Source organism: Pleuronectes platessa, chromosome 3, assembly GCF_947347685.1.
Source record: "Pleuronectes platessa chromosome 3, fPlePla1.1, whole genome shotgun sequence".
Lineage (NCBI taxonomy): Eukaryota > Metazoa > Chordata > Actinopteri > Pleuronectiformes > Pleuronectidae > Pleuronectes > Pleuronectes platessa.
In genome coordinates, this window is record NC_070628.1 from 12298742 (window position 1) to 12310788 (window position 12047).

Below are 12047 nucleotides of genomic sequence, written 5' to 3' on the forward strand. Positions count from 1 at the left end.
CATTGATCAATATGACTGAATGCCTGAAATGCATTTGATTGTTCAGAAAAAGAAAAAAACAAATTTGGGAATAGAACGCAATCTTGAAATGCTGCTGAAATGAGAGGGTGGAAGAAAAGAAGGGAAAAGGATTGGAGTTGCTGTTGTCCCAGATTGAACCTCACAACTGTGTGAAAGTTTCATGTTGTCTCCATGTTTGGATTTCTGCTGTGAGCTCCAACAAAGCATTCTGTAGTTAGAGTATGCTTGTTAACCCTTTCACTAGTGACTGTGTCCGGTCACTCCAATCTCAATAATAATCGAACGTCTGTGAACTCTAAAATAACAAGTGTATGGAAAATGAAAGCTTCGGTTGAGAAAAGGGTTCAGTCATAGATGCTTGGGTCCCTGTTTCTCAGAAGTACCCTGACTGTTTTGCACTGTCTATTATTTAACATTGATTTCTGTTCATGTACAACATCTTTCTTTGTTACCATGCTGTTACAAAAACAAATTCTCTCGACTCATCGGAGTCGTTGAAGGATTAGTGTGATTATATTTCATGTTTTTTTTCTCCTATATTTCCAGCCAGTCTGATTTACTGTAGCTCATTACCTGGTAGTCCTCCATTGTTGTCTAAAAACTATTAAAAACACATCAATGAGGTGCAGTTTTCCGATGTGTGGCATGTTTATTAAATAGGATAAACATCAGCACTCTTGTTTCTACTTTGATTAATTGCACATATGCTAACCTCCTCTTGTATTTAGTTCCCAAATATTAACCATTTACCCCTGTTTCAAGAAGGCTTTTGGAAACCTAGTGCCAACGCAGCTTTAATAAAATGATTGGGCCTCAACCTTTAAAGTGGCGTGAAAGCAACTCAATGTTTTCCACGGACAGGAGCAGCTGATACAGTGTTTAACTGATAGATGGAGATTGTGATGAACCATGAAAACCTGAACGCACCTGTCGACGCAGGTCCCTGGTCTTTTTGGTCATCTTGTCAATGGCTGAGTTCAGTGGGTCACCTTTCTCTTTCCTGCCAGTCTGTAAAAAGACAAAAACACACAAACACCAGGTTAATACACTCACAGAACATTTCAATGTTTAATGTTTGATTCCAGACATCGCACCACACAGGACGCTCAAGCTCACAGTGTCAATGTTCTCATTGAAATGACACAAACAAAGCAAACATGTGTATAGTTGGTTCCGATAGTTGATCTCTAAAGAACCCTTCATCACAGAACCTGTAGTGACGTTACCAAGCAGCCGCGATCAAACTGGAGTCCGTGAGTCAAACTGCTTAATATGTTACCTAGCAACTAGCCTTTCTGGCAACTGGCAATTTAGTTCTGGCCGGTTGCCCTGTCCAGTGCACTTCATGTACCTGCCAACTGCTGCGGACTTTAAAAACGGTGTAGACGACCATGTGCTCCAACTGAAACATACAGAGTCGGCAGCTGCTTCCTCTCACCTGACGATGGGGAGTTCTCACTGTGATAATGTGAGTGTACAAGCATCCCAACCCACTAGTAGGAGAACTCTCTTGCTATGTTTAATTACAAAATATAGACAATTCTCTGCATTCAGACGCCTGGCCAAAGAAGAGGCCCTGCTTTCGGTTACACCTACTTGCCGCTCCATTCACCACTTATAATCGTTACTGTCTTTGCTTAGAACCCATGGAGAAGAATGGGCCAATACGTTTATTGGATTTTGACTGTTATTATTTACCTAATCTAAGCTTGGCTTGTCGGTGAGTCAGAAGCTTTCCTTTTAAAGAGCCTGTTCAAGGTGGGAATGTTGCATCTTTATGCAGCTTAGCCCTTCTGTGTAAAAGGGCCAAACACGATGCGTGTGGGGCGTCGCTGATCTGCCTTCATGCCAGCAGAGAAGATTGTCAATGACTCGCATCAATGGAGAGATACTGATGCTGTTAGTCGTCACGCCTCTCATTTGGAGACACCAGCACACGATGTCAAATCACACACGGGCAGAATTATGTAGCTTGTTTTATTCAGTCTATGGGAGGCTGAAGCAGGGGTCTTCTTAATGGCACCAAACAAGCTCTCGTGTGTCTTTGAGCAAATTATTACTGCTCCAGATCCTGATCTCTCTAAAGAAAGGCACACATGTGTCACTCAGGACATGGGAAGTGAGTACATCCTAATTGGGTTGTTCTGAAGGCACCATTTAGAAGATGCTTAACAGGCTTAGAATACATTATTGTCACCATTTGACATGCATTGAACATGTTAGTAGGCATCACCAGTTTCCTAATGTGCTAACAGAGGATCAGGGATATTAGAGTCTATGTGACTAGTGCAACACGCGATTCAGCCAAAAGGTTGTGTTTGTTCTGGGGGAAAAAAATATTGGTTAGCAAGACTTTTCAAATCCAAGCCTTTCCAATTTCAATTTAAATGAGTTAAATGAACAATTAGAAGTGGAAACAAGTGTAAAATTTGGCGCCCTGCTTCGGAGGTAAGTCCTTAAGAGTGAGCAATGTGCTCCCAGCCTCCCTCAGGTCTTCTCAATCAGCTCCCGTACAAAGTCAAATGCCACCACATTTCAAACTAAAGGTCTACAAATAATCATTCATGTTAATTACCTTGTCCTTTTGTTTTGACAGCTGAGGAATTAAAAATTGAGACCATCCCTGTTTGAAACCTTGCGCTATATATAGCTACAGACAATTCTGAGTAAAGTTTTTATGGACAGCACGATCTTTGTTGTAGACATAAAAAGAAAAGCATTCAAATCCGCCGATTGAATAATTTCAGGTGGTACTAAGATATTTTTGCAAAGGGCAACAATGGTTAGCAGGATGATCAACAGATTGTAAGACACAGTCATTTTCTGGGGAAGCAATGCCAGCATACAAAATTAGTTGTGTCGTTGCCAGGCAACCATCGCACAGCTCTGCCCAGCATAGCATGATGGCAAATAACAAGAATGCTCATCAGCCTTTGCAGAAAAACACACACATAGTGACAAAGACTCCCTTTCATCCTTGTTTGTTCCAGATGAGGATTGTGTTTGAGACCACAAGACAAAAAGCTAATGTTGTTATTTACTCATTATTGTGTTCAATGTGACACAAAATGTGCACGATTGTCCTGCCCTTTCGATTATTGAATGGAACACAACACATATCTTTGTGTCGCAGAGAGCTAAATGAAACCCCGATCGAACAGCCAGCTCATTGTAAACTTAGCTCAACAATAAAAGTGATGGTTATTTCCAAAGCCTAATTATCAGGTTATAAAATGACCGTTTCTACAAAAGTTCCGAATATGCCGTCTATCACACTTGTAGAGAGCAGCAGAGAGGGAGTGATGCTAGCGTGAACTCAACAAAAGGACATTCACTAATTGAGCACTTCCCTTAGAAGGTAGATTTAGCTCAGGAAGCGTGTGCTCTCTAGTAAACAACTTAAAATCAGCGGGAAAGTATTAAACCAACGTTTCTTGTCCTTTCCTTTTTTTTTTTTTTAAAGACAAGACATTCATGAGTATTCCAGCCTGACAACACAACAACCACAATCTTTCTATCTCAGTGTGGCTATGTGCTGTGGGCGACTCACATGTGTGCAAGGTCATTGATGTGAAAGTGCTGATCAATGAAAAGAGCCTGTAGCCATAAAAGCAGATAATTCCCTTTTCTGTCTAATGTATTGCTGGCTTGCCCTTGGCCAAGGCTCATATAGCAAGCGTTTTCTTTCATATGACGTTAAACATAAAAAATGACTCATTTGTCTCCTAGCTCATACAACAGTTAGTCACCCCGTCTCCTAATAGCAATCACACGATGCCATTTTTTCTTTTTTTTGTCGGGCAGTGCATCAAATTAAAGGGATCTCATAAAAATAATTATATGTATGAGATTTGATCCCATATCGGAAAGGAAATCTAGCTGGAACCTACTTACCACTATAGTAACACACATTTAAGTGAACTTTATGTGCATTTAACACATTTGAACATTACATTCTGACACATGGCTCGAATGACTTTGAGTGAGTTGTTTGGAAATGAAGGTAGCACTCAGCTCCCTGATGTGCATGGACAGGCCAGCTCCCCAACGCCAAAGCAGGACACATGACAACATTAGTCATTATTCAGCCTGAAGAGCCTAATGTGTCATTAAGGCACCACAGGGACACACAGGATTAAGGATGCTCACCACCAAAATTCAAAAAGGGCTCAACTGGAACCTTTCTGAGGACACTTCACAAATATTCACGTGATTTTTTTTTTTAATGTCTAACCGACAACCTTAATTGAACCGGGCGAGAGAGAAAGTGGTCAGGCTCTAGATGACATAAACAAATCCTCTGATTCATAAGATGAGTAGACAAACAATATTAGTGCCTGTGTGTTTTTTTCTCTCTCGCCATCTCTCCATTTTCTGGAATCCGAAATCCCAGCTGTTTTATTTCTCAAAAACTCTGAACTCTTTAATCTGAGTTAAGGAGATTAAAACTGCACAATGATGTCTAAAGGGACAAAACCCAGCTCCTATTTTGAGCTCCAATTGACAGTTATATCGGGAGTGTGTATTTTCCTATGGCCGCCTTCGCTCTTTGAGAAACCATGTATCTTCAGATCAATGCAGCATGCTACAGACAATCACAGGGAGTAGACCATAATTACAAATAAATATGCTGCACTTCCACTTCCACACAAATATGACATTACTCCTTCAACAGGGAACGGAAATGCATTTCTCATGATGGGTTTCCTGCAAACCATAAAACACCCAATTAAAAACACTACGCTTGAATTCCCCATCACAAACTTTAAATACAAGGCTGTCCACAAAGTGTGAATCATAGGTTAGTAAATGCGTCAGCCACAAATCTGTCCCTGGTCCGTCAAAACTGTGGTCTTTGATATGTGCATGCACGTTTGGGTTTGTGTGACGAAACAAAGTGTGAGAGACAAACTGAGTCACACTGTTTTGTTTATGTGTTGATCCCGGGGAAAATGGTTTGACATTTCTCCGTTCCCACCTAGGTGTGGTTCTGCCTGCGTGTGGGAATCTGGCTCTCCACTGCGCTCCCATTAAATGTTGATTCAACATAGACAGCAACATTGATTGCTCAGTTTTTGACTGTCGCATAATGGAATGTACATGTTCAGTTGTTCTAGTAAACACAAGTCCCTGTGGTGTTTGGCAGACACTGTTCCCAACTGTCTCCATCCATTATTTTCTACCCCCCCGTGTGCACTCATTCATTCCCAGTAGGGGAGAGGAAGACAGAGCAGGGTGCTTGAAACTAAGCATGGAGAGTGTACGGGGTAATGGAAGCATCATGGCCCACTCAGGAGATGGGCTGGTGGACGGTGGATGCCAGTAAAGCAGCTGACGGCCCAGAGAATGTTTACACGCTCAGGCCTCGGAAAGTTGTGTAACTCAGTGGTGCACTGCAGCACAGACTATTTCAATGCATTTCTGGCCTCAAACACTGCAATGGTGGGATAAGATAAAGATTTGTGTACAGAGAGATGTTGCACTTGGTTTAGGTACGCCAATTAAAATTGTCCCTCTTACTTGCAAATGTAAAATACGACCTAGTGTTTGAATTTATAGTGTATTATTTTTGGTATCTAAAGTATATTCTCAATTTGATCAAATGTATTTGTGTATTACATGCAATTGTGTCCTAAACAAGTTTAAGCAGCGCTAGTAAACAATATATTCTCCTTTACTTTTCTTTGATTTCTTAATCCAAGTACAATGTACAAATCAAGTTGTTTATGTTGATTTTATTTGTAAGTGTTATTTAAACAAACGTCCAAAGTTTTTAATTTCTGGCCTTCTGATGAACTCAGAAGTATCATGTCCCTGCACATCACTTGAAACTAATGCAATGAAAATGACAGCGGCGAAACATTCGCAGAAAGAAGTGAGGGATTAATCTGGTAATTCATAGGCAATAACATGGCAAATCAGAGAAATGAGCGGATGAATCACGGGACGATAAAAAACAAACAAACAGGAGACAGGTCGGGGAGGAAAGATGGGACGGAGGGGGGAGGGGTGTCGGGGTATGAGGCATTCTGTCTTATTGTCTCTCAAGATCAATGTGTTAAATGATATCAATTCCGGCTCCTTGTCAATTCAATTAGGCAGGAGCGAGAGGTACAATTACTGTCCAATGAGGTTACACTGTCTGCAGCGGGCTTAAAGGGGAAGGCGAGCAGATAACGAGAGGGTGTGTGTGTGTGTGTGTGTGTGTGTGTGTGTGTGTGTGTGTGTGTGTGTGTGTGTGTGTGTGTGTGTGTGTGCGCGCACAAGAGAGCCAGGGGTGGGGGCAGATAATAGTGGTTACGTGCTGGTCGGGTTACCAGCAGATAATGGGTAGCTAGATCCTCATTAAGACAAGTTGTGCTCCCTCAGCTGCAGTGCCATGGATGGGCCAATTTGACTTGTTCTCATTAAGTGGAACTTAAAGAGGTGCAGCGGTGGCTATCAGCGAGTTTGATTACAGGATACTGGAAAAGAAAACATGCTGCAATGCCTGCGACTGGAAAAACCCAAAATACTTTGAGAGGAGCTGCTGAGTGTTTATTCTTCCTTTTTTTTAAATAGGACGACTGAGCAGGACAGAAATAGATGTCGTATTAAAACCTCAAGAATTCGAATAGATATAGAATGGGCACAATGCAATACTGGAGTAAATAAGCACAGAAATATCAAGTTATAGCAGCATCTGAAAGGGTCTCTCACTCTCTCTCACTCACACACACACACACACACACACACACACACACACACACACACACACACTGACACCAATTAGTTAGAAGACAATTTTTCTGAGAGGGTCAAAGGTGTGAAATGTATATAAATTAAAGTTAGATGAAAAGATTGTGTGTCATTTTGTTTTCCCCTCCATCCATAGGAGGTGTCTCGCCCAGCCCACACTGGGCGTAGAGCCAGCAGCGACACCAGTGGATCACAGGACTAACCCATACAGACAATTCACACTCACACATTGTAAAGAGGCAGTTCACCTGCATGTCTTTTAAATAAGGGTCAAAACTGCAGTATAGGAGGAAACCTATGCATACATTAGCAAATTGCTTATTTTGGTTATTTACTAAATTTATGATTTATATTTAATTTGTAATAAAATACACAGGGTCAAATAATTGAATCATTTTTTCCATAATGCTGTACGTATAAATATAATATACATGACTATAACAACTAAAATTATGGATCTGTATTTTTATGAATTTGTACATTTCAAACATTTGACACTTAAGATTAAATGTATAGGAATTTAACCAAGTTATAGTCTGAGCCCAAACTTATAGCAGTTTTTTTTATAGATGGACATGCTCAAAATATAGATAGGTTAGTGTTGGATAAAAAAAAACTCATTATTTACATATATAGATGGTAGCAACTTACAAATCGCATGCATCCGTAATCGTTTCTGCAACTTGACCTCCCACAACATTATCCATAAAACCGTTTTTGGCCTGAGAGAACCGAGGCTGGAGACAAAACTTGACCCTTGTTCTGTGTTACACTGCAGATCAGTGAGCAGCACTGGGCTGTGCACAAGATGCTGGATGCCACTGACTGGAAACATTATTTATACACCTTGCCTCTGAGGGCTTTATGTGATTCGGCTGTTTTTGTGACTGTCTCAGATAATTAGTTGTTTTTATTTTTCCTCAGTGCAGCTGTTTACAGTGAAATAAGACAGCAAATGAAATACTTCTCCTCTGTCGCATGGACTAAGCTTTTTGCAGGCCCAGATTAATAAATGAGTTTCATAACCTTAATTATTGTATCTTAAAACGCGTTCATACAGTTGAACGCCCGACTTTCTTTTTGATTAATGAGGTTTAATGAAAGTGATAATGACCTTAGGCAATGGCTCTCAGTCCTTGTCCTTAGGATGGCTAGTGCATGTTACTCATTATTCTTTATGTTTCACAACACAAGTAACACTTTTGAGGGGGGCCCCCGCAGAATGCTTTTCCAGCTTATTCAATTACAAGCCAATTACAAAATGATTTTAACCGTTTAACAATCGGCTGAATAATATTTTGTTTAGTTCCTTAGAGGCATGGCAAAATATATTTATTCAATTGTTGCTTAATTGTTGATTGAAAATTAAATAAAGCATATGGTATAACGGTATTATTAAGCAGACAATTTTTATAGGTGTTATTTGATTAGTTGAATCTTTAATGACAGCGTTACTAGAAAGTACTAACTCAGTGATTGGTAGAAACACACATAAACAGACACACACACTCACACAGACAAACAAACACGAACACAGACACACATCTTGTGGCTACTGGGAATATGAATGAGTATCTAGATCTCCTGTGTGGCGCCTCAGGAAAACCAGTTTACCCCCAACACCCAAAGTGCTGCTCATACCAGAGCTCCATGTCTTCCCTCCTCTCACATGGTTGCTCATGGTATCTATAACCGTGCTGTTTGAGCCTGGCAGTCTCCTGTCAGTTAGAGTTAATGCAGCTGAGAACGGCAGTGCCTGAGGAGGAGCCGGAGTGCCTTCTGGCACAAGCTCTCTTATGTTTAATGGCTGATGCCGTTTGCTTACTCCTCTCATTACACTGGCTCATGTTTAGACTGTGGGCCTGTCACTGGCTATTAGCATCTGTGGTCAAGCAGGCTGTGGGTGAGAGGAAGCATCTGGCTTATCATCAAGCACATTGTAAGTATGAAATGAACAGTTTGTTTAAGATGGGCTAAGAACAGAGTAAACACACTGTGTGCATGGGTGCATGGGTAATTTGTAGACTGAAGCGACACTAAAATACAATCTTCTCTAAGAATAAACTGATGCTATAGTGCAGTACAACATTTGAGCAAAGATACTAGAGCTGGTAGGGTCGATTTTTTTTACCTGCATTGACTATTTAAGAAAACATTTTGGAAGTATTTTTATCTTCATTTGAGATGACACCAGACAGGGACGCCCCTCAGTTCAGCATGTCTTGACAAAACATTCTGATCAGACTTTGGCTGGGAGTTGGGGCAAATCTAAAAAAAATGTATCAGGGCATATAGGAAACCATAAGAGCAGAGGGAAGAGGCACACAACTAAACAATGGAGTGGAGACAAAGGCAATGACAGGAACGGACAAAATAATATACACTGGGCAAACCTAACGCAGAGGACATTAGGTCGCATGTCTTTCTTTTCACTGTGCATTGTGATTGTCTGACAAAATAAAAGCAAGTGTCACAGTTCAGGCAGGAGGGACACAAGAGCATGATTCAGGAGGTAGAATTTGGTTTCCCCCCCTAAAGAAAACAAAACAAAATAAAGAATCAGGATCAAAACAGGCAGGCAGAGAGCAGAGCGCTGTAAAGCAAAGGCATATGGCACAAAGACAACCCGGCAGTAAACAAATGGAAACTGACCCATATAAAGTGTATACAAGGGAGGCACAGGGGGAGCGGGGAACATGTGAGTAGGGTGAAAAGGAAGCCAGGTGGGGGGTGTGACATGACATCATAATTAGAACAACTGGACTGAATGAACCCAGGACGCACGAAAGCATATTTAATAAGGCATATGATTTTAGTCACTGCAGAGGTGACAAGTGAGAATGTTACGACAACAGATCTTTACAAACACCTTTTGAAGAGCTGTCAAACAGAGGGTTTGAGAAACAATGACATTACAGCTTACTTTGTACATGCCCGTTGTTGTTTGTATGATGAGCATTCGTGAGAAACAACACTAACAATGACAGCTACATAAAGGATTCCCAAACTTTTGGTTAGCATTGTCAGGTCTAATTACGTTTTTGCACCTAAATTTAAAACCACTGCACAATATCCCCGGCATCCGGAGGTGTCTGCCTCACCCAATATTAAGCAGACCGAAGCGTTCTTTACTTTATCGCCACCCACTGGCCCAGAAGCCTGGTTTTAACCATTACCATGATCCATGTTCTTGAAGATTCAGACCTTCCTTTACACATAGAGGGAGGTTACAGGCACCATAAAGACTTTATTATCCATCCGCCTTAGTCCCAGTCAGCGTGACATTAGGAGGCTGTAAACTATCAACCTCCATATTTCTGTTTTTTAATGAAGGATGAAGGTATCCCAAAACAGCCTGAAAACTGAAGGTACGTCGGCAACAGCATGGGCACGGACACAAACCAGAAAGGTGCTGTCGCTCTGGGAAAAAAGAAGAACGTAAGAGGGCTTAGAAATCAACACAATTCTCAAAGCTTCCATGCAAGCGGCGCCTGACGTGTGAAGATAACTCTTCTATGGTATTTCTAAAAAAGTGTCCTGTTTGAACAGTCCACCTTTCATACTGGACGAGTTAAAATGTTTTGTAAATGATTGAGCCAGTTCATGTTGGACATTCTGGGCAAAGGTTCATAAGTCTTGACAAATGGGCTTGTGGTCTGATTGATGCACAGCTCCTTCCCTAGTGTTGTGCTGATGAAAAATGCCCCTTTGCTCAGTAACAGGCCACGGCGCGTCATGCAGCAACGCAGGGGTTTAAGAATAGAAGCATGAGGAGGATGGTGAAGGGTTAAATATTAAGAGTTTTGGGCTGTAAGCCAAGTTTTAGGTGCATAGTTTCAGGAGAATAAGGAACGAGTGAGGGGAAATGTCTGGTTATCAGACAGACAGAGACAGAAAGAGAGAGAGAGAGCAGGGGATAAAAAAGTCTAGCCCTGCAGCAGCAGCAGTACGTGGAGCTAGAGCAATGCTGCCTGCAGCCTGCCTGAACTGAATAGCAAGTAGTTTGCGAGGGAGGGACTAAAGGAAGGGCCGCGGAATAGAAGAGATGCGAGGGAGGGGGAGGCTGAGAATAGGTTAGTAAGGGTGAGAAAATAAGAGAGTGGTGTGATATCTGTGAGAGCAGAACTGTGGTAAAGAGAAAAAAATGTGAGTCAATGGGGTGAGAAGAAGGTTTGAGTATCATTGATGTACTTTTGTTTTACCGCAGAACGTGGGGGGGGTAGAAAAACTATTTATCACTCACAGGCACACACATGCCCAAACACTCACACACTCACACCTCCCTTAACATGTATTACACAGACATGACGAGGCATTGGGTGCCGCTACAGATTGGATACAAAACCCCCTTGTAACAGAGACTGAGGTCAATCTTGTTTAAGAACCTCGTTCGTAATACCAGGAAAGATAATCCTATTTCATCATCGTTTTCTCTCTCTGCATTTTATCATCCCCCACCCCCATAACGGATCAGACCAAACACCGACATATCAGGAATTAGAGGATTTTGGCGCAGTAGAGAATGGACACACACGTTAGAGGGTTGGACTCCCAGGTTAATGTTTTCAATTTGAATGGAAATCAATTCCAGGCTCCTTCAGCTACATACATGTACAGTATATCCTCACGCTGCTGCATCCATATCCAGCATGTTTCAAATAGTGGCATTAATAAAGATCATTGATTGTTTCTGACAAGACAGTAACAAGTGTAGCAATGTCTCAACAAGTACCTCTGTGGTAAAATAAGGATGAAATGTGGGCTGTTCCAGGGAAACCTCAGTATTTTTCTGATTCCATACATTGAAAGAAATTACTTTAGGAAAATTGTGAAAGATATTTCACAATTTGTTTGATGGACACTGTCACATTTGCCTCGGACTCTGTCCCTGCTTAGCTGATGTTCTCTTTCCACTCAACTGTTCACAACAGCTAAAATAAGCCTGTATGTCGGAGACCACTTGACTGTAGCATGTGGAGCGCAGGGTCTGTGGAGCACAGGGTCAGAGGTCAGCGAGGTCGCTCCAGAAACACAAACTGGCAGACAGATTCCATCTTTCACACACTTGCCTCCCATTACTGTGACTTAATGTTGACTTGTAGGAGTAGTCGACGCACAGGTGCACAAAAAATAGCATATTCACAGTATTCATAGCATGTGACCCGCGCAAAGCCTCTTCACAGCTGCCAGCCTTTTGCTATCAGTGTGAATGTTGCGGTTGTCAGAGATAGCAAGGCGCCCAGAGAATGATATGGGTGTTTTTGTAAACCAGGATAATAATGACTCAG

The 12047-nt window shown here is 41.6% G+C and overlaps 1 protein-coding gene across 6 annotated transcripts in view; it reads right to left on the minus strand.

The window, feature by feature from the left end:
- ctnna2 (catenin (cadherin-associated protein), alpha 2) overlaps nucleotides 1-12047 on the minus strand; it is a 270720-nt gene that overhangs the window by 78423 nt on the left and 180250 nt on the right. For all 6 annotated transcript variants that reach the window (XM_053419592.1, XM_053419591.1, XM_053419593.1 and 3 more), the window contains one exon: nucleotides 949-1029. In XM_053419592.1, the coding sequence (XP_053275567.1) occupies nucleotides 949-1029 (81 nt within the window). The remainder of the gene's footprint in view (nucleotides 1-948; nucleotides 1030-12047) is intronic.